The sequence below is a fragment of the Nesoenas mayeri genome, assembly GCF_963082525.1.
Source record: "Nesoenas mayeri genome assembly, chromosome: 4".
Lineage (NCBI taxonomy): Eukaryota > Metazoa > Chordata > Aves > Columbiformes > Columbidae > Nesoenas > Nesoenas mayeri.
The window spans coordinates 48570026-48592961 of NC_137540.1; the positions used below are offsets into that span (position 1 = coordinate 48570026).

Sequence of the window (22936 nt, forward strand, 5' to 3'; positions counted from 1 at the left end):
TTGCTGCTAAACTGAGGAAGTGTGGTCTGGACAATTGGGTAGTGAGGTGGACTGGAAACTGGCTGAAGGAAAGAAGTCAGAGAGTCACGGCCAGTGGGGCAGAGTCTAGTAGGAGGCCTGTATCTAGTGGAGTGCCTCAAGGGTCAGTACTGGGACCAGTACTACTCAACATATTCATCAATGATTTGGATGAGGGAATAGAGTGCACTATCAGCAAGTTTGCTGATGACACCAAACTGAGAGGAGTGGCTGACACGCCAGAAGGCTGTGCTGCCATCCAGCGAGACCTGGACAGGCTGGAGAGTTGGGCAGGGAAAAATGTAATGAAACATAACAAGGGAAAGTGTAGAGTCTTGCATCTGGGCAGGAACAACCCCAGGTTCCAGTATAAGTTGGGGAATGACCTATTAGAGAAGAGTGTAGGGGAAAGGGACCTGGGGCTCCTGGTGGACAGCAGGATGACCATGAGCCAGCACTGTGCCCTTGTGGCCAGGAAGGCCAACGGCATCCTGGGGTGTATTACAAGGTGGGTGGTTAGTAGGTCCAGAGAGGTTCTCCTTCCCCTCTACTCTGCCCTGGTGAGACCACATCTGGAATATTGTGTCCAGTTCTGGGCCCCTCAGTTCAAGAAGGACAGGGAACTGCTGGAGAGAGTCCAGTGCAGGGCAACAAAGATCATGAAGGGAGCGGAGCATCTCCCTTAGGAGGAAAGGCTGAGGTAGCTGGGTCTCTTTAGTTTGTAGAAGAGGAGACTGAGGGGTGACCTCATTAATGTTTATAAATATATATATAGGGTGAGTGTCACAAGGATGGAGCCAGGCTCTTCTCAGTGACAACCAATGAGAGAACAAAGGGTAATGGGTTCAAACTGGAATACAAGAGGTTCCAACTAAATTTGAGAAGAAACTTCTTCTCAGTGAGGGTAACAGAGCACTGGAACAGGCTGCCCAGGGAGGTTGTGGAGTCTCCTCTGGGGACATTCAAAACCCACCTGGACACATTCCTGTGTAACCTCATCTAGGTGTTCCTGCTCCAGCAGGGGGATTGGACTAGATGATCTTTCGAGGTCCCTTCCAATCCCTAACATTCTGTGATGCTAAAGGCTGTGCTGTAAAAGACAGTTACTGTAATACCATTTTTGAGATACACTGAATGAGCCTGCATATGTTTTGAAAAGTTTGTTTCCAAGTTGATTTGTTTGGAGTTCACTTCTGACTAGATATGCACACACCATGTTTGCTACAAAGTGTCACCACTTTGCCAAAAGAGAAACAACTCTTAGTCTAAAAATAAACAGGTCTTTTAAAGAGTCACCCAATCCTGTAGGTTTACACTACAGTACAGGAAAACCCTGTCGACTAAGAGCCTGCTTATTCACCTGTCTCTCCAAACTAGAAGCTTTACAGACATTTCAACAAGCCGAATCTATACCTACACAGGGACAGTTAGTCCCTTATTAAACAGGTTTATTTTTAATTTTTCCACCCTCCCCCGGGTCGGTCTTACCAGACATACCGTTAAAAGCAGCTCTTGCAGGGCGCGCCACTCAGGAGCAGCCGAGATGTTTCACTGAGGCTTCGGCAGAGAAGCAGCTCCGGCGCGGAAGGGCAGCTGCAGAACCCAGAGGGAACGAGACCAGCCTGTAGGCCAGAGCCTGAGAGAGGCTGCCCAGACTGCTCAGCGCTCCCCAGGGGCCGAAGAAACGGAGGCGGCCCAGCGCCGCGTTGTCCTCAGGGCTGCTACAACGGCCGCTGCCGGGGCCGCGGGAGCTCCGCTGCTGCCCCCGCCACCGCCTGCCTGAGAGGGCCCCGGTCCCGCCGGCAGCACCCTCCTCCTTCCCGTGTGTCCGCCCGCGCCCCGGCGGACACAAGCCGTGCCCGCGGCGCTCCCGGGCCGCAGGCCCCGCGCAGTCCCCAGGCAGCACCGACTGTTTGAAAATGGCGCGCGGAGCAGCGGCCGCTTCCGACCCGTCACCGCAGCAACGGGGCACGCGCCGGCACCCGCGGCCTGCTGAGCCAACCGCCGCTCGCGCTAGCCACCCCGCCCCTTCCCGCGCGACCGGCAGCCCTCGCGCGGAGGGGCGGGGCAGGGTGACGTGGCACAGCCGGTAGAGGCAGTTCGGCAGAGCCCTGAGGGACAACGGCCCGGGAGCGGCGCTCCGCGGCATCGGGGCCACAAATAACCGCGTCAGGAGTCCTCGACCCGAGGTTTAACGTCTCCGGGCGTAATTGCCGCTCTGTGCTGAGGAACGGCCGCGACAGCCGCTCCGCTCCGGCTGCAGAAAAGGGGAGAAACAGACGGTACCGCCACCTTTGCTCCTGTTCTAAAGGATCCTACCTGCACTTCCTGCCTCTTGTGCAGTTGCCTGTTGCATAGTTGCTGTGGCCAGACTTCAGGGATTCCAGTGCCTGATGTACAAGTGCCCGGTAGTCCTCTTACATAAGCCATCTCTACTAGTTTAAGGGGAATTTCTGCCAAGTGTAACCCTTACCTCCCCTTGCTGTTGCTTTGGCCACCTTTAGTCATGTGCAAAGACATGGTAAGCAGGTTTTATAAAACTTGGATCAAGTATTTCATTAGTGAAGACAACTAGGTTTTAATGAGCTACAAGGCTTAAGTGTTAGTATGCTCACCTAAATCCGCATGTCTCAAGGGTGCCAAGTTGTCATCTAGCAGGTCAGATTGTCTCAAGTTTTAGAACATTCTTATATTACTGGGTTTTGGGTTTTATTCTCGCACCTGCATCTCAAAAACCAAAAATCTTACCTCTGTCTGCATGTTTACCTCTGTGGTCTCAGTTTATGTTCCACATACACCCCAGCTCTATGCCACAACTTAGCAATTTCCTCAAGCTGTACAGAAAAACTGGGTCCTGGACTACAGGCAGGGCTTAAACAATGTAGGAGTATACTGATGCTACATTGCACTTACTAAAGGGAAGGAAAAAAAGTGTGTTGAGAAATAGGACAATTCTACTGCAATTCCCAGAGACAAAACAAGGGAAACAACTGCATTTTCAGCTTTTGGAAATAACACTCTATAACAATAAAGAATATGATGAACACCATTTAATTAAGAATTATAGTCACATCACATCTCAGAACACAAATTCAGTACTCCCACTGTACAAATTTCCACATTTGTACTTCCTAGAGCAAACAAAAAATTTGATAGTCTTTAATACTTACATAGTTTCCAAGATGCAAAATATTAGTGAAACAGTAGTATCCTTTTTGCATACTATAAAGGTAGTGCGCTTACTGCTTTTAGCAAGAGAAGGGATTATAAATAAAAGTATCTGAACCTTAGGGGAAGGGAAAAACTATATCCAATGTGTTTCACAGAATTAATGCTTTCAGACGGTACTTGAATCAGTAGAAGAGCAACAAATTCCCGAAGGTTTCATTTTGCCCTGAAAGATGTTTAAAGCAGGAGTGTAACTTGACATATATGGCAGTTAACTACACATAACATGGAAATCCACCTTTTAAAAACAAATAGCATTTATAGTGTTTGATTCCCTTATACACAGGCATAAACTTTGCTAGCTTCTCTTTTCCTTTATAGAACTTAATGAGACTGTGCAATACTGGAGCAGTAGTCTAAAATATCCTGTATAGTGAATTCCATAGTAATTCCCGATCCAGGATAGCAGCGAGCGATCAGCCCTTCAAAGTGCTTGTATTGTCTTATAAACTCATCTTGCATGGAATGCCACACGACCTGCCAAAGAAAGCAAACTTTAGGAACTTCAGTCAACTGGCACAAACACTATATGTGAACTGCAAAACCTTGGCTCATTAACTGATTCTCACTTCAGGTGCCATTTTAAAACTAAACCTTGCTGATGATGTTCAGTAAAATGACTTGTTGCATTAAAAATAAAATGACTGAAGTTTTTTTACCCATTAAGTTTAAGACCTTTTTTACAGGACTCCTACCAAATATACAAAGTGGAAAATAGTAAAGAGGAAGGTGCCCTAAAAGAGGTATTGCTTTTGTCCTTAAAGAAAATGCTTCAAGCCAGAACAGTGCTACTAATTCATATTTCAGACTTCAAAAAAAAGTGTTAATACATGTTTAACTCTTAAATCTACTCATCATTTACTCCAGTGAGAAAGTTTACTCAATATAAGAAAACACTTAAATAATATAACTAAGAGAAAAAAATGTAATTTAAAGTGTATTCTGCTAAGGCATACCGGCTAAATTTCATATCAGGTTAACAGTTCATTTAAGTCTAGTTCTCTCTACTTGCAGTATATTTTGCAGAACAGAGATCACCCATCAACGCGCACCTTGGGAATCCTAACGGAAGTTTCTTACAACTCTCTTTCTACCACGACAGTTCAAATCAATGGTATAACAAATAAAATCACAGCAGGATTACAAGAAATTCCATTCAAAATTCATGTTATTTCAGAGTTATGCTGAAGCTAGGCACTTCTCAGAGCATACATATGCAAAGGCACTAATAAAAGCCTTTGTGTAAACATTAGAATGTTTTTAAGACATTATTTAGATTACCTGAAGTAAGTTTTCTTCTTCACAGAGATGTTTATCTACCTTCTTGTAGAGATTATCCAATCCCTTCTTCACTTCTTTTCCTGGATATTCCTTTATAACTTTACGAAGCTCTTGCTTATTAAAAGCCAGTTGATAGCTTACTTCTTCTTCCCGTATACCTTGTGCCACACGAGCTTCAACACCTTCAAAAAAATGCTAACAAACAATAACAGCATCAATGATTATCACAAATATAAATTAACTTAATTTGACAAGCATATGTGTAGTCAAGTCTTGATTCTGCTTGACGACCATTGTGTGTTCCTTTCATTTTTGTTTTTTTGTTTGTTTTTTGTTTTTTTTTTTGTTTGTTTTTTTTTTATTGGGCATGAAGCAGTGCTCAGCCAGAAACACCAAAGCACAGCCCAACAACAGAGCATTCTGTAAGTGTTATACTAGTGTAAAACTGAAATAAATGATTTCTAGAAGCAATCAAGCTTTGCTTTGAAACATCATAACTAACACTGAATCAGCCTCAAAAATCTTCAATTAATGAGGCCACAGCCTGGAAAAACACTGGATCTTTCAGATAAACTGAGTATGTATCTGAATAGGAATTTCTCTACTTAAACTATAACTGAACTACAGCAATATTTGTTCATAATAGCCCTCTTGTCTCATTGTCCTGCACCAGTTGGCTCAACATAATAAAAATAGGGGGATATGTACCCACGAACATGCATGTAGAGCCATGCAGAGTTAACTTTCTTTATAGCAGACCATATGATACTGTGTTTTGGATTTGTGGCTGAAACAGGGCTGATAACACACTGATGTCTTGGTTATTGCTGGACAGGTCAAACCTGGCCAAAGGGTATTCCACAGCATGTAACATTATGCTCAGCTATAAAAATTAGGGTTAGAGGAGGCGGCAGAGGTGGTGTTTGTCTTCCAAGGTGGCTGTTGCTCAGAAACTGGCTGAGCATCAGTCTGCTTGTCGGAGGTAATAAGGGACTGCCTTTACATCACTTATTTTTTTTTCTCTCTTTCATCTTCACTGATTAAACTATTTTTATCTCCACCCCAAAATTTTCTCACTTTTGCTCCTCCTGTTCCCTCCCCTAACTTGCTTGGGGAAGGGGGAGGGAGCAAGTTCCATGGCTTCTTAGGTGGTGGTGAGACCCAATCCACAACAAGTGGGAAACGACAGAAAAACAGTTTAATTTTCAGAAAGAGAGTAAGACTTAGACTTTTCAGAAAATGAACGGCTGAAATCCTGTTTACAGAAAAAGCAATGAACAGTGGGAAACATTCAGTGGGCAGGACTGAGTCTGCACCTAAGTCAGCATTCGGTTTAACACTTAGTTCAACTTCAGACATACAGAATTTTTCTTACTGTTGAACAGTTCAGAAACTACAATAATTTTCTCTGCAGCTGAGGTGGGGAAAATGATCCCAAAGCTTCTGATTACTTTTCTCCTTGCTTTTTCCTTCCTCAAAACCATTTGCTTAAGACACAATTGATGTTTAGTCAGTACTATTCATTGCCATGAAAAACCTGGTTATTTTCATCCAGGACTGTTACCCTCATATATACTCTTCTTAGGTATGCTCAAGTCTAAAATAATAGAGATTATGATAGATGCAATGATAAAGAGAGCAGATAGTGCAAATTAAACACTTGAGAAAGACTATTCTGTACTATTTAAATGTATATAAACTCAAATATACTTACATTTAATTTCTCAAGAGGCTGTCCGAGTGAGTAGATTACATAAGACTGAAGATGATCAGTGTATTTCTGTTTGGCTTCTTTTTTCTCAGCCTCAAGACAAGAAATTTTCAAGCGAGAAAGTGTTGCAAAAATATGATGGAAGTTCTCCATCATGACCACATCTCTGGGTGTTTTCTGGCTTTCATTAGCTACTTTCTCAACTGAAAGACAAAGCAAAATATTAAAAACAACAAAACGACAACCAAATTCAGAAAAATGTAACCAATAACCATAATAGTGTCAGAATTTTGGATTTTATGTTAATGATAATAATTTGCAAGAGTGATTGTCGTAATTGCCACTAAATAAATTAGTATCTGAGAGCCTTCAAAAATAGTAACAGATATGTACAGGCTCTAAGATAATGAAATTTGTATGCCAAAAAAATCACTTATAAAAAGATACAAAATAGAGACTACATATGGTCATTTATGTAAGTGAAAAATAACCTACATTCTGTGGAGGCTTACAAGCTTTCATTATCCCTAATAAATTTCACATGATAGATCTATTTAAGAAAAGTGTCATTCCCCTCTTAGCTAGAAGAAAAATCTTCAGTAAGGTAGTGGGTTTTTTAAAATGTACTTCCCAGTCTCTCAGTTATTATTATTAGTTTTCTGGTCAAAGTTACTGTCAATCTCCAAATTTAATAATAAAAATGCATAATCTTGCACATAGGTCTTTTACTTTAATGTCCCCACTCAAAAACAAGAACAAACAAACAAACAATAAACCCAAACAAACAACAACAAAAAGCAACCATAGGGCAGGCAAAAGAAATTCTACCTATTGTTCCCTTATCGCACCCAGAAGTAGGCTGATAGGCTGAAAGAGGATGGCTTCAACAAAGTGTGCAATTAGGTCTCTATACCCGCTCACCCAGTAATTATTTTGCTGAGACTACCAGGATGCCCACCATGAAATTGATTCTGGGTATCAAAGTATCAGTAAAGATCACAAATTCATTTCAACAAGAACACTGAATTGTGAAGTAGGGAGCTTTCTACTGCCAATTTTGTTCCACCTGTACACTCTTCTAACTACCTCTCCCAGTTCTACCTGAAGTACTACACCTTTCTGACCTTTCTCACTTCAAACATCACTTGTAAATAAAATATCTCGCTGCACTAAACATACTGCTTTCACTGATTTTGTACATAATTTTGACTTGGTTTCACCTTCATTCTTCTATCCCTTATCCTCTCCCATCATAATGTTTTGTTCTTTAAGTTTGCTCTGTACTTGTCTGAAAGAGATTTTGTTTCTTCTTCAGTGTTTGATTGGCATGATATTGAACTCCTTTTAAAACACAGTTTTCTAAATTCTTCCTACACTACTTACCATTGTACAGATTTGCTTGTCTATTGATATTTGCTTAGTTTCATCACTTGAATAGTAAACTCTTAAGGCCAGAAAAGCTGGGTGTAATCAAATAAACATTTTCAAAATGTACTGTCCTATCAGCTGGGATGCTCCTGCTGACAACATATGTACTCTACTGTACTACGAAGTAATGTCTCTTCACGATTTCCTAATATGTTCAGAATCACTATGCTATAATTTCCTCAAACTAGCTTTACTGCTACTACCATCTCCTCTTGCCCAATCTTCCCCTAAAAAAGAGATACGTTTCAGTGACTGGGAATTACTATACATGGAGCCATTTGAAAATTTGCAGATAAATCAGGGCAGAGAGGTCCACTCATCTGTTTACTCACATTTTAAAAGGGAATGTCAATTTCTCCTGAGTTCATTGGCTTGCATATGCCCTCCCCCCCACTTTTTTTTTTATGTTAAATAAAAGCAGTAGAACAAGTGTGTTGCTGCTATTTTCCAGACTACAGCTGGGAAAACAGGGAGGACTGGAGAGACATTCTGCTGTGTCAGGTTAGGACACAAAAGACCTAATCTGCCAAAAAAGGGTCAAATTCATAGTCAGAACGTGAGTGATTTATTTTGGATAGGGCTGGGAAGATAAACAGTATTACGGCAAAATTCCTAGGATCCCATCCAGATTCATCTCTTTGTTTAAGCTACACTGGGGGAGAAAAGACAGGAAACCATTTCCATTTGAGCATGTTGTGTTGCTGCTCTCTCTTCTCTCCTGCTAGAGTCTTAAGCACTTCCCTCTGTCATAACTGAAAGTTAGTTACAGGTCTGTACAAAGGGAAATATCTACAGTTTGCTCTTAAAAAACATATTATGATCAAAAGATTTACACTTGCTCTCCTACAGATAACACAGAAAACCAAAACTTCACCGCAATATCAGTCATGACATTTGCAATGAAGTCGTAAAAAAAAGTCACCTGTTAATTGGAGCAAAATTATATATAAACAGGAGGAAAATCATTTTAGTAACTATAGCAAGCTCAGAAGACCCACCACTGACAAAAACAGCTCTAATAAGTTTTGTGTAGGCTTTATCTAGATCTCCTCGTCGTTCTGCATTTTTGAAAATGGATTCAGCGAGGGCTGCGAACTCTTCAAATTCAGCAACAAATGGAAGGATCCCAACTTTACTCTTCTTTGAGATTTTTACTTCATCCATCTGCTTCATTTGATTACTCTTAAATTTAAAACACAAAAAGATGTTAGCCTCTAATACACAACTTCAGGCCGTGTAACAACTAGTAAAAGAAGATACAGACATACCGAAAAATAGACATTTATTCAAACATGGAAGTAATTTCATCTTTCAATTAGTATATCTACTTAGTCTTCCTCCCTTTTTCCCCTCAAAAAGTTATGAAGACATACTATAACTGGGAGGAAAAAAGGAAGATAAGCAAGCAAATCTTCCAGCTTTTCTTCTCATTCACTTAGTTTAAGGAAAAAGCCCCACACAAACCCAAAACAACTTATCCACCAGAAACAATTAACAATTTTAATTCCATAATCTAAGAAAGAACTTGGCTTTTCTGATTCAGCCAAGATAACAATCCCTTTTGCTACAGGAAGTTTCTTTAATCTTCTACTGAAATGTTATTTCTGGGTATTATCCAGAAAAAAATCAGCTTCAATATATTTTAAGCATTAAACTGATGAAGAATGGTCAGTCCTATTATGTTGAACTAGAGTCAAATTAACTTATGACAATAAAAAGTTATACTGGCACCTATGTTTTCACTAAACTTGCTATATTTCATATAATGATCATATTGTATTAGTGAAAGCAAGTTTCTGACAGTAGAAGCTGCCTTTCCTACTGCCAAAAGATTTGGCATTCTATCTAAACCAAGTTTTTGTTAGATATAATATAGATATAACTGAATACATCAATGAGACATGTTTGGCATATTATACTATATTATACATAAGTGGGAAAAAAAAAACCCTTGTAAGACCATGAGGTTTTGTCTTGGTAAGTAAACAAGGCTGGGAGCTATAATTTACTTGACTGACTTCAGAAATCTCAGAGTACAAGTTTAAACAAATGACTAAAAATGTCAACTACCTTACAGTAGTGAATGAGTGTTACAAATGCCTAATTATTGAGGAAAACTGGAATGAAGAGGAAAAAGAAACAACCACCAATTATTTTGTATTTTTTGAAGCTTTGGCCAGTAGAAGTGCAATAAAGTTACTCATTTTTACTTCAAATTGAAAGCAAACATTTAACTATAAAGAAATATAAAATCAAACGAGGAAGGAATGGGCTTCCTATATTATAGTTAGCTTAATTAAAATAACTAAAGAACTTACAATGCATTTATCAAAGTTCCTTTTGACAGTCACCAAAACATTTCCAAGTGTTGTGCTGAGAAAGGAAGCTGGGTCCACGTTTTGTGCTGTCCATACATGATGACTCATCTTAACTAACATATAAAGGGAATTAAAACTATCAATCTTGTCCCCCAGCGCTATAAGATTATTCAGCTCAGGTTCAATACAACGAAATATTTTTGTCATCATTTGTCGGATCATGTCCTTCCTATTAAAAATGCATAAGATAAAAATATTACTCTGACAGTTTACTAGGCTATTTTACATGTTCTTTGATTTACTGGATATAGCACTCTCATTTGCATTCAACAAGTCTCATGATTTTCAGAATGCTGCTAAGGGAAGAAAGGCCAATGCCATACAGTAAAAAAAGAAAAATCAATAGTCACAGGTATAAAATATTCCAAAATAAATTTTCTGTGTGGAAGCTGCCATGCACTCTAATTCGGAACTTTGCTAAGCATATTTTCCAAAGTATAATATTACGGTGCCTAGTTTCACTTTGCAAACTATTAGAGAATTAAGCATCATTTTTTATACTACTATAGACAGAAACATCAGTCCAATACAAAAAAAAAAAAAAGATATTTACTGACACATTCAGCGTCTAGGTACAAATCAAGAGTTCGCTATTCATTTTCACTGAAAGGGAACAATTTCGTATTATAGAGAAAAAAAGTTTTATATGTCAAATAAATTCACATGTAAGCTTAAGAATCAATAATAAACAGCAGCAGCACATACTCAGACGATATAGTTTGTGGGACACCAGAAGTGTATGAACGAGATAAAGTTCCTCCATCCATTTCTTCCACTTCATTCTGTAAGAACAAGGAATGTATACACAGGAGGCTGAAAGCTTGTCTCCCATTTTGTATTTAAGTGATAAGCATATCTGACAAAACCAACCTAATCAGCAGGTGGTGCTTTCTGCCCCCACCTCCCCCTAGCCCACCCCCAAGTAGCAAACACAGTGGTTTGCAAGGTTCAGGTAGTTTTCTGGTCATGTTCCCCAGAATACACCACAATCCACAGTTACTCCCATCGCCTTCCTGCGTAGCGTGATGAAGTGTTTATTGAGACCTTATGAGGAAACAAAGCCATGGCAAAATAAACATGCCAGTCCTTTAATAGATTTTGTATTCATCAGCCAAAAATAAAGATTCTGCCACCTAATGGAGAAAAACAAATTGCTGATCACCTGGATCACATAATTGCCAGATAAATTCAGAAGTTATCTTTCCAACAGGTCTCTGTGAGGCCTGTTCAACATTTTTCACTTCAGTGACAGAATTAAGAGTCGTACCGTTGTTGTCCCCGAGATGCTCTGATGTTGCTGTAGTTTGAAAAATTTACTAATGAAGTCCTGTTCTGCCAGACACAGAGGCTCTAGTTCACTTAATACTTGCTCAAAAATCTAAAGAAAAACAAATATTTTATCAACACACTGAATACCATGCACAGCTAGCAATACTAATTTAAATTGTTTGTTGCACAGGTTGTTCTACTTTCTATCTTCAGTAAGCTTTAGAAGGCTTATTCTATTTAACAGAAATTGTACTTATATCTTTAAAAGTGATATCTGCATCTTCAACAGTCCTTTCTCTTCTCACCCATATAACAGTGGGAAGAAAAGAACAATATTTTTTCCCACAACTAGAAGTTTTCTAGTCACAGCCTGAATAAGGACTTTTGTGCTATAATGAAAACATTCACATTTTAATAGTAAGTCATGGGTTCTGTCACCCTCTTTTCTGCCTGGGTTGCTGAGAGGAAGAAGAAAAAAATTAAAAGCCCCAGGGAAGTAAAACAAGCAGATAATATTTTGTCTTAGAAAAGGACTGAGCAAAGACTTGAAGTAGTCAGAAGAAAAATACTCAATTTCATCAAGTAATTCAATAGAGAACAAGCGAATTATTTTTATCTTTTACTCTGATAACAGATCCTTTTCCCTCCATAGTACTGAGGAGTTAATTCCACAGGAAGTGAGGAGTACTATCGCTTTTAAAGGCTCAGGAAAACAGAACACCAAAACCAACCAAACCAGATGTTGAGGACAGGAGGTTTTTAAACAGATGCTGAGGATGCTCCAATAATAACTTAGCACCATGGGTTAAAGCTGAAAACTGATGACAACTTGGATGTGAAACCAGCATAAATAAAATTTCAGAGCCATGCTCAAGTCCTGGCTAAAAGAAGATTATTCTTTCTTTTCTTTCACTTTTGCTTGCATACTGGCAAAATGAACACATGAATTTGTATTGAGAAAAAAAGAAAAAAATCAGTTGAGAATCCATCAGTTCAATCCCTATTTGCATATTAAAATTAATAAACCATTTGTATGCTTGATATTTTTTTTACAAATCACTGACAGCATACAAATGAACTAAATGGAATCTTATAATCAGAGAATAATACTCTGATCTATATATTCCTTAGAACTGCCTTTGTTAGATGTGTGGTGCATACAGAATTTGAAATTGGCATGTTTTAAGATTTAAACAGTACAGATTTATAAACTATATAAGGAGGATACCCAACACACTACTAATACAAACTAAGCAGGAATCCTTTTTGCAACTTTACCTTATCAAATTTTGTTCTATCAGCCACATCAAGGTCAGAGGCAGACATGTTTCCCATATCCAACAGTGAGGATGACTGAGACCTACGGCTTCCTGAACTCTGAACAGAGAGTTTATTAAGGCTAGAAGTAGACCCAGTCAGTTTTCCAGAACTTCCATGAAGACCTGTGAAATAAAGACACTATGAAGGAGGGAAGCAAAGGCAGAATAAAATACTCCAGAAGAAAAGGTTTATTACAGAGTGCATGAGATCAAGAGTTGCTAGTAAACCTACATTAAAATAAACTAAATTTTTGTCTAAGCTACAACCGCTTCTGCTATAAACACATTCTTTTCTTGTTACAAGGTAACTGAAATACTTCAGCAAGTTTCAAAGTATCATGTTAGCTATGTAAGCCCTCATTGCAGAGTCTGGAAAAAGGTATAAAAGGAACAAAACTGTGAAATATAGGAACACTGGGACAGATATTCTTCTTGAAAGCTTGGAAGTAAGGACTAGTTATGATCTTTGAGAATGTGCTTTGGGCAAAGGTGCCACAAGCAGAAGACTTAATCCACAAGAGGGAAGAAATTAAAAAGCTTTATACACATACAGGTACTTTTTTATCTTGAACTTGGTCTTTGTGCTGTTAACATCCTTTTGTCTACATAGTTTGCTCCAGCTATTTTGTTGAATCTACAATACCATAGTAACTCTACTGCTAATGCTCCCCTCTCCTTTTGATCATAATTAATATTCTGACTTTTTTTTCTGGATATTGTGGGGCCTTCTAAGTGAGGAACATATATTTTAGTTTTTTTCCCCAAGTATTCAGAAATGTTGTAGCGGGATGGAGAAAGCTAGTAACAAAAACAGACCAAGAAATCATCAATGTTTGACCCCCATGTAGACTTCTCACATCTCAACCACAAAGAAGTTTAAAAGCAATCCTGCAAGTTTCATGTAACTGCTATGTTGGTATCTAGCGTAGGGACACAGGACAAAGTCTATAGATCTAATAAGAGTTGTTACCTCAACCTACTGCAAGAATTGGGAAACTACGAAAACCTCTCAGGCACAAGCTTACAAAACTAGTAGCATGGAAAAAAACCAAAAGATGTTGCCTTTACCTGCAAACCTTCTCAACTTCTCTGTTGGGCCATTTTAACCGTGCTTCATTTTTTGCCTTACAAAACCAATGATTCTGCTAATGCTTATTTCGTTCTGAACGGACTGCTTCAGTGTTAGGTAGATTTTCCATGATGCAGCACTACATCTTTACATTGACACACATGCATTGACAATACCAACTAATGCAACTAGTTATACTCACTCTCAGTTTCCTGTTTGACAGCACTTTCTTTTCGAGGCAGTGTAGCTGGGATGGATTAGGTTGCAAGCATCAAAGACAAAGACAAGTTAAAATGCAGTTTGCACAAACCATGCACAAGATGCAAGTTAAGCTCTAACTGGAAAGAAACATGCGGAGAACTATAAGCAGCAAGTAACTAAATTGCAAACACATTTAGTTGGAGAGGTACTATTCTAGAAATTCAGTATCTAAGCTACATGGAAAATAGACTAAGTTTATAGATATTAAACTTTACTTTTTCTTATACAGTGTGTTCAAAGAACATTTTTGGTAACGTATTTAAGTTCTCCCGAATATAAAAGTCCATTAAATTAGGGTTTTATTTGTCAGAGTTAATATTGCAAAAGACTCAGTTTCCAAGACCAATCTTCATATCAATAACAGACATGAAAAAAATTAAATGTATTTATGTAATTTTGTACTGAGTCAGAGATATTGTCCACCTCTTCAATTTAAAAACCACACACCAACACTGCAAAATTATTCATATCAACAGTAAGACTGGCTAAACTTTTCTGTTGTTCACCAATCAAGAAGCTTACATAGAGAATACATCTTTTGTATTCATGCTGCACCAAAAATTGATGACTGAAAATTCTGAGAGGAGGAAAAGAATCTCAATTATAGTAAAAAAAATTACAAGGTGCTTTTTTATTTTTCCTGGGCTTTGTTTGTGTTTTCTGTTTGTTTGTGGTTTTTGTTGTTGTTTGCTGTTGCTTTTTCCTCAGAATAAAAGTTTCCTCAAGTGGACTTCAATATGAAATTTAGAGCAAAAGAGCATCTGTAGTAGAGAATAGCTAACCAGTAAAAGGTATTTGCATACATACACTAAAAGCAGTATGTGGTATTAAGAAGATCTTGATGAGGATGGATGCTACAAGCCCCCAGAATGGAGCAGGCAAGCAGAACCTACTGTAATAGAATGAGTAAATACTTCTAAATGCCACGAACATGTCTTAAATACCAGTTGTTCTCAAGTAGGCAACACTACTGACAATTACAATATCAAACTCAAATTTAATTCCAGCCTAGTTTTCAGATCTTGGGGGTTTTGGCAGTTTTTGAATAAAAATGTTTATGCCTGATATATTTGGCATATGCATCTGTCATGCATTGGTCCCACTTCTTCATCGTCCTCAATTTCCAAAAGTGTGGGACTATATCACAGAATGTGAAGAACTACAGGTAAAGATCAGGCCTTGAACTGTGAGCCACAGTTGCTTTTGAGAAGGCACATCATATTAATGTATGACAGTAGTAGCACTCATTCCCACATTGATTTTATGGTATTTAAGTATCAAAGTCTTGGCTTTATCAAAGAAAAAAAAAAAAAAAAAAAAAGAAAAAAGACTACTTAAGACAAGTGTGAATGCTCACAACCCAGATTTTTTTTTTGCCATAAAAACGCAGACAAAGAACCTTGCAGTAGCACAGAATGCCAGAATTCTCCCAGCATCCCCTCTGCGTTTGAGGCATTCAAACAGCAGTGCTATTCCCAAAGCACAAAAAAAGGCAAGAACACACACCAACACAGCTTGGAAACAGGTCCTCTTTAGTGTCTGAGTACAACTGGAGCATTATGCACCTACACTATTGCTTAAATAAGTTTACTATTAAGAAGTGATGTATTTTGAATTAACATGCATATAATAATAGTTCAACCACTACCTTTAACATAGAAGCCTTTGACATTACAAACCATTATAAACTGTTACAAAATAAATATAGAACTTGATATTTAAATGCTGAAATGAAATCATTTATGTAGGGAACAGCTTTCTAAAGATACGTCATTTTCTTTCCTTCTTTATAAGATTGGTACTGAGGACTGAAGTTTTTTTGATCTAATTCATTGTCAGATTTGCCTCAGACATGTGGCCATTGATAACGATTACTTAATGGCTTAATTACTATTCATAACTTTAATAATTCTAGGAGAATCCCCACTGGATACAGCTTCCAGTCTGAGGTTTGTGACTAGTTCCTACCAGTTTCTGAGGACTGGGAACATTGGTCAAGTTTTGCATCAGTTTGTCACCAGCATAAACATAAACGTACTCTTTGAATGATTGTGAAAATGTTATTTTAAAAAGAAATCAAATTAGGAGAACTGGTTAAACAAAACCTTTGCTACTGTCCTCCTTGCCTATTCTGTGTAAAGTTCAAATATGCTTGAAGTTTGCACAAATACATGACAGAAGCCTTCCAGAGGTTTATGAACTGAAGGACCTCTTTCTCCAAAATGCCTGATTGCTCCATAATATTTACAGAAGTTAGGAAATTGCTACAAAAACTGTCTCCTCACAAATGCAAATCACAAAAGAAATGCCAGGATAAAATGTTTAGAATGTTTTAGAAATCAGTTTATATTAGGAGAAAGTGTTTTGTTGTTGAAGCATCTTTTCAAGATTTATGAATTTAACTGTACTGACAGTGACACATTATGGCACCACTGGCTCCCCATGTCCAACAGCTTGCCAAGACTTATCTTTCCACTCACCTCACCACTCTCCTGCTTTCCTTTCATTACTGTTTTCTGTTCTCTACCATCAAACTCCAAAGCATAAGTTCAGGACCAAAAATAGGCTTGACAGAACTTACTAGCTAAAACTGCACATCATTTCTGAATTTGGAGTTTGGAAACTGGTGAACTGTGGCAAATATAAATATTTTAAACAAATTTTGAAATAGCGTACTTTAAAATATAGAATAGCCAATACATAAAACCACCTATAGCATTGTTGCTTTCTAGGTATTCAGGCTATTTTTTTAAAGCTTCACTTTCATATTCTCACTAGACTACTTAAACCTAGCAGGAATACAGACACCCTTAACCAGGAAGACCTACAAGTTAACGAAAGTATAATTTCTAGTCTCAGACTACAGAGGTAAATCCCACTGAAAACACAATGAAATACACAAGAGTCCTTCGTCAGACTTAGCATTAAAACTAGCTTCTTCAAAATCTACCCAAAACTTATTAAAAGCAGAAGGAACACACATTTGCTGCCCAAGTTTTCTTTACTTACAAAGGTTCATTTTTCAAATTTGTTCCAGTAACAAGGCAGGATAGTTCGAGTAATAAAAAAATGTTTGGCAGTTTGTTAAAAATTGAGAGCAGATTTGAAAATCTGAGAAATATCCTTCTATCTTGACCAATTTAACAAGATTCCAGTTGTGCAGCTTTGGGCTCCTAGAATTCAAAAGTTTTACCAATTGTATTTTTCATCCAACTTGCCAGAAGTAAACGAATTTACACCATTACATAATTTGCCCTAGATGTCATTATGATTATTTTATAAGGAAATAATGAGATTCGAAGCAAGATATACGACTCCTGGAGGCTTACCAAACTTTTTTCCTTCTCTGCTTGTGCCGGTCATCTTGATCTTGGCAACTTCAAAGAAATCTTTGATTTCCCTTTCACATAGTCGTGATAAATAATCCATATAATTCTTAAAAGAAAAATTTATAGTTAACAGGTATACATATTGACTCTGTCCTATTATAGTTAGATAGATCTTAAAAACCAGCAATCCAGCAAGTAGGTAAGTTCTACTAAACAACAAACTAGTTTGGACTATAAATGAATTTATATATTTATGTAGCATGCACAAAAATATATTCATGATATTTAAGCATGTTATATTCATTCTCCTAGTGAGTTCACTGCCTATCAATCAGAAAGCGTTAATTCTCCTCCACAAGAAAAAATACGCAATGTGGTACATACAAATAGGATTACTAGCACTAATATATCATAGAGTTCAATTCAAGGGTAGAACTGAGAGAATTCAGCACCATTCTCTGCAGCCTCTTTTACTAGACTCTTTCTATGCCCCAAAGCACATAGGATGCCATTCCTACACATTTTCCTGAGCACGTGACCTCCTTTATTACTACTCTTACAAAGAAAAAAAAAACACAAACCACCAAACACCTCGAAAACTTTGAGAGGCACAAACTCTGTGTCTACTTACTACAAGATTTAATCAATCCCAAAATAATTCGTTTGCAACACTGCCAAAAATCAGCCCAAGTTTTAAACAAACAAGAGACAACTGAAATAAGTTTGAAGATTATCTGGTTTGTTTAGATTTTTAGTACAAAGGTTATTATAATGTTTTATTTATCAAAGATCACCCAAGAATTTTTTTCCTATGTTCTTCAGAATTTATTTAGCACACATAATACATAAATATATTTCGGTTTCTTTGTTAGACGATCACAAAGATGTCAACCATTCTTTGAGTATTTGCCTTACACTGAAAGCAAAAGAACAATTACTTCAAAGTCATTTTAAGAGTAATTTAAATCTTCCACAGTTGAGTTTTTAAGAACGATAGTACTTGAATAAAAGAAGTCTGGCTCTGTAAGGATTAACTTTCCCTTGATTTCCATCTAAACATTTTCTCTACTTCCGCAGTATTTTTTTTTCATTCCATGTCAGTTTTAAACAAAGTAGTTAGAAGTTACATATACACAAAGGTAAATGTTTCTGCTTAATGTACTTTACAAGAGACCTCTGAAGTTTTTGATATTCCGAGTGAAATGAAGGTCTCTTGAAATAAAGATGTCACATAAGCAATAAGCACAACAACATGAAAATAACTTCTTTTTCTTACTAGACATTAAAATTGTAAACTTGTTTTACATAAATATTAATATCTTATGACACTTCAGAAGAGAGACATAAAATCTTGGAGAAAATACAGGATACAACAAAAAACAAAAAATTAGATTTCCTGTTCCAAAGAGGAACAAGAAAAAAGGAGCAGTGAATTAAATTTAATATAAAAGAAAATTAAAAGGACATGCACATACACACAAGTTATTCTTTTGACTCTCAAACTCAGTATATTATGTACATTCTCTAGCACCACTTGAGCACTTCGCATACCTTTGTTAGCCCTTCGTATTTTCCATAATCTGTGTTCTTTAGCCACTCCATCAGTTTAGCATATCGAAGTAAATCTCTGTGAAATGGATGGTGATTGGGTAATGTCAATTCAGCAGAGTGCTGGGCAAGAGTAGAACTCTGATCGTGACCCTTGGTAAAAGAAAGCATTAAAGTGAATCTGGAAGCACTATACAGTAGTGCTGGAAGTTTCCTGAAAAACTTAAAATTAAGAGAGCATCCCTCTCAGACAAACAGAAAAGCATCAAAATATCTCGCATAGAAACTAAGTCCAGAGACGTAGATTGAAAAGACGCCTAACATAATACAGACACTGAGGTACTACAGTTGTGGCAGGTAATACCTCTTAGAAAACTTCTTTATTGTAAGGTACTTCGCCTCCAGGGTGAGTTAATTTGATATTTTTGCAAGAGAATGCAAGGTATACCTGAGTGAAGATTTAATGACAAATGTTCAACTGTTTCTGAAAAATTCTAAGAGATTATTACATTATTTCTCTAAACAAACAAATAAAATCCATATCTGCTTCTTTTTGAAGATTTGGTTCCCATACAGTGTAAGACATTTCAGGTCCCCAGTCAGTCAGTGACCTCAATGTTAATGATGAGCTTTATGCTACACCTCTGAAAATCTGCTCCAATTCAACCCACTGTAGTCCACACTTTGGCCAAGCCTTAAAAACAGCAGTACGCACATGTTCTCTCTCCCTTTACACAAATACAGACATGTGTGCACACACACACTTTCAGTAAACATTTATTAAACAGTTTACAACATGCAGGACAAATCAACCCATTTAAGAGCAAGCTACTAACTTCACACTCCTCCTTTTATCTGACTTGTCTCTCAAAAAAAAGAAAAAAAAGAAAAAAAACCCCACAACAACAACAAAAAATAAACAAACAAAAAACCACACACACAAAAAATCCCCACTATCCTTTAAGTGAAGATCACATCATAGTGCTTGAACAACATATGATTTAGCTTTATTAAGATTTCACTTGCTGGAACTCACAAGCTTCCTGGACAATTCTGGAAGCAAGCAAGGTAACATCACACTTCAGTCATGCAGCACAACACACAACCCCTTGCCCTGTGCTAGTTGAAGGGAGGATATGACTTAAGTTCAAAATGGCTTTACTATTTCCTGTAAAGTCTATTTTACTGGGTTTGTAATAAATACTGCAACAGAACTCGATCTTAAGTATAGTGTGCCATGGCAGCACACAAAGATTCTCCTAATTGGTCTCCAATTCTTGTAGCATAACGTGTAGGTGGTTCATGTATGTCAGTCAATGACAGTCCCTGACCCAGGAAGCATTCCTGGACAGTTCTGTCTTGGATAGGACAAGCTGGCAGAATATAAGCTATACAGTTTAAAAACTGCTTATGTATGTCTGCAAGCTAGAATAGAAGCCAACACACAGTCAAAACTAAAGAAACTTTGGCTCACTTTTCTCCATTGCGATGGGTACTAATCAGTTCAAGTCTTTGGTTAAAAAAAGCCATAAAAGCTTCCACAATACAGTCACACAGTTACATATCTTTATTTTTTGAAAGAAAAAGGTCTTGATATCATTTGTAAAAGACCAATCTTTAGTAAGTAGCACAATGCAAACATGCCAGGTTCTAAGTAAAGCTGGCATTACTTTTTGTATCCAGCACAAACATTAACTTACTTTAAGTCCTGTTTTCTTACCTACATAAACTGAGACAGAAATGGACCCAAAGAAACAAGCCCTAGATGACTTCATTTATTCTCACAGACAATGAGAAGAGTTACATTGTTAATCTCCCTCCCAAAAGCAATCTTGTATTCTGACTCCAACAAAAAGCTAACTTTGTGAAGTGTAGTTCATGCAACATATAATTTGGAATTAGAATCCAACCAGAATCAGCCACACAGCTGTTGATGTAATTAGCAACTTCATAACTCTCTACTGTGTGTACTCCTGGACATGCATATAACAAGTATTTTCCACAAATCTTTGATATGCTTTTTATGAAAAACAGGCAGAGAAAACCATTTATGGTTCTCTCTCCTATCCCCTGGTATGCAACATTCCTACAGCATGCATTTTAATGTTCAAGTTCATTAACATAATTTACCTGGTGGTTTTCACAGCTTTCTTCAACTAAGTCCAAAGGCTAGTTCATATTACTGTTAGGAAACACTCAGCTATCCAAGTTCTTACTGCTTCCTTCATCTAACAATTTTATTAATGTCCCTTTATTAAACACAACTTTTTATTTTTGCTTAGTAGTTGCATTCTTCATAAAGTTAGATGATAAATCCCCTCCCAAAATCAATTTCTCTCTGTTACCAAATGATGCTGCAAGCTTGTTATTCAAATATTTCTAAATTTCAAAGCTTCAAACTATTTCATATTTAAAGACAGAAAGCCCAGAGTTGCCTTTTATTTGAATGGTGAACCTGGTTGTTAATAAAAAAGAAAAATCTTTAAAGACACACAGTAAGGTTAATCAAATATTATTAGGACACAATACAGACAACTATATTAACTGTTAGTAACAGTTATTGCAAACAGTTTTTAACATTGCAGTGAATGGCAATCCAAAGTTGCATTTCTGTTTAAATCTTTCCATATTTATTCTTATTTTTATGTAAAGGAGATGAAGTGCCTTAATATCTTACAACAGAAGTTTGAATCACAGCACTGGGTTTGTTTGCCTTTTAAAAAAAACAAAAAACAAAAAACAACAAAAAACAATTTCATACTTCTAAGGTAATATATTTAGTTCAAAATGTCAATGCAACTTTGGTCTTCCATCTAAAGAGTTTCAAATCAGAATGCCTTGCTTTTAGTAGCAGCTGTCTAGACATCATCATGTTTTCATTTGCTATTTTAATTTAGAAATCTGTATCTGCCTTAGTTTTTTCTGAAGTGCTTTTTTTTTTTTAAGAGAAACATTCTAAACAAATAATGCAATTCCTCAGATGTTGAAAGTAACAAAGTATTCCAGCTGGGCTTTAAAAAAATCTGTGGTTGAGAACTTGCTACATTCTATTCATCAGACCAAACAAACAAGGTCATTTTCCTAAGACAACACAAAAATCTCTTGTAGCTCCAACGCTTGAATCTGTATCTCAAAATGAAGTATACAGTGAGGCCATGGTTTATTTACCAGCTGATTAATACCTCACAGTCAACAGCAGTTCAAATCTTTTCAGAGGGAAGTTTATATGAAAGACAGTGTGAGGCCACTATCAGTACCAGAATTAAAAAAATAAATAAATAAAATTGCAAATTGGTAACAGCATTCTCAATAGCACTGAAAACTCTCTTGAGAGGTATTTCATCTAATACACATAGTATTACACAGTAATAATAATCTCTTACCATTTTAAAAAATAAAATTCTCAGAAGAGAGCATCAGAAAAGGCATTCTATTAAACAGCCACTTTTGTATGCAAGTCCAAAATCCAAACTTGGTGAATGTATTACATCGGACTTACATTAAACAGCTTCTACTTGTTCATTTAAAGGCCAGGACATAGTTTGTGCTCAGTTTTTCAAAATATGAAAACTCACAAGAGAAACATACTTTCTTACGAACAGAAACTACAGGCAAAAAATATAAAATGCTGTAGAACTGGAATTCTGCAAAGGAAATAAAATGTAGGAAGCACATTGCCATAAAAAGCCAGGCTTGTACTCTCAAATGCAATTTTCTATAGAATTATCCAGCCTAACTCTATTCCATTTTCTGCACACAGTCTAGTACATAAAACAAAAAACTTCCAAAACTTTGATTGTGCTAATATGTATAAAAACTGATTATTTTTTTTCTTTACAAATATTACAATGTAACACAATTGTAGTATCTGTACAGTTCTACACATATTACAATTTCCTGAAAATATTTTTCCTCCATACACCTCATTCTGTGTTTTAGCAATTTCTGGAGATCACACTGGAGGAATGTTAACTCATAAACAGATAAACAAAGCTGGAGGCCTAATAAGAATAATGGAAGCATAGGTCTGATGCTGTGCAACCGGTAAGGATAAATTTCTTTTTGTAAAGCCAAAGATGCAGCTGCTAGGTAAGTCA

The 22936-nt window shown here is 37.1% G+C and overlaps 1 protein-coding gene across 6 annotated transcripts in view; it reads right to left on the reverse strand.

Annotated features, from left to right (window-relative positions):
- Window positions 1–3090: 3090 nt before the first annotated feature.
- EXOC1 (exocyst complex component 1) overlaps window positions 3091–22936 on the reverse strand; it is a 31919-nt gene continuing 12073 nt past the window's right edge. For all 6 annotated transcript variants that reach the window (XM_080344496.1, XM_080344500.1, XM_080344495.1 and 3 more), the window contains 10 exons: window positions 18843–18992; window positions 17292–17397; window positions 12592–12755; window positions 11312–11422; window positions 10750–10826; window positions 9985–10213; window positions 8665–8848; window positions 6242–6441; window positions 4528–4722; window positions 3091–3723 (listed from right to left, as the gene is read on the reverse strand). In XM_080344496.1, the coding sequence (XP_080200622.1) occupies window positions 3571–3723; window positions 4528–4722; window positions 6242–6441; window positions 8665–8848; window positions 9985–10213; window positions 10750–10826; window positions 11312–11422; window positions 12592–12755; window positions 17292–17397; window positions 18843–18992 (1569 nt within the window). In that variant the 3' untranslated portion in view covers window positions 3091–3570. The remainder of the gene's footprint in view (window positions 3724–4527; window positions 4723–6241; window positions 6442–8664; window positions 8849–9984; window positions 10214–10749; window positions 10827–11311; window positions 11423–12591; window positions 12756–17291; window positions 17398–18842; window positions 18993–22936) is intronic.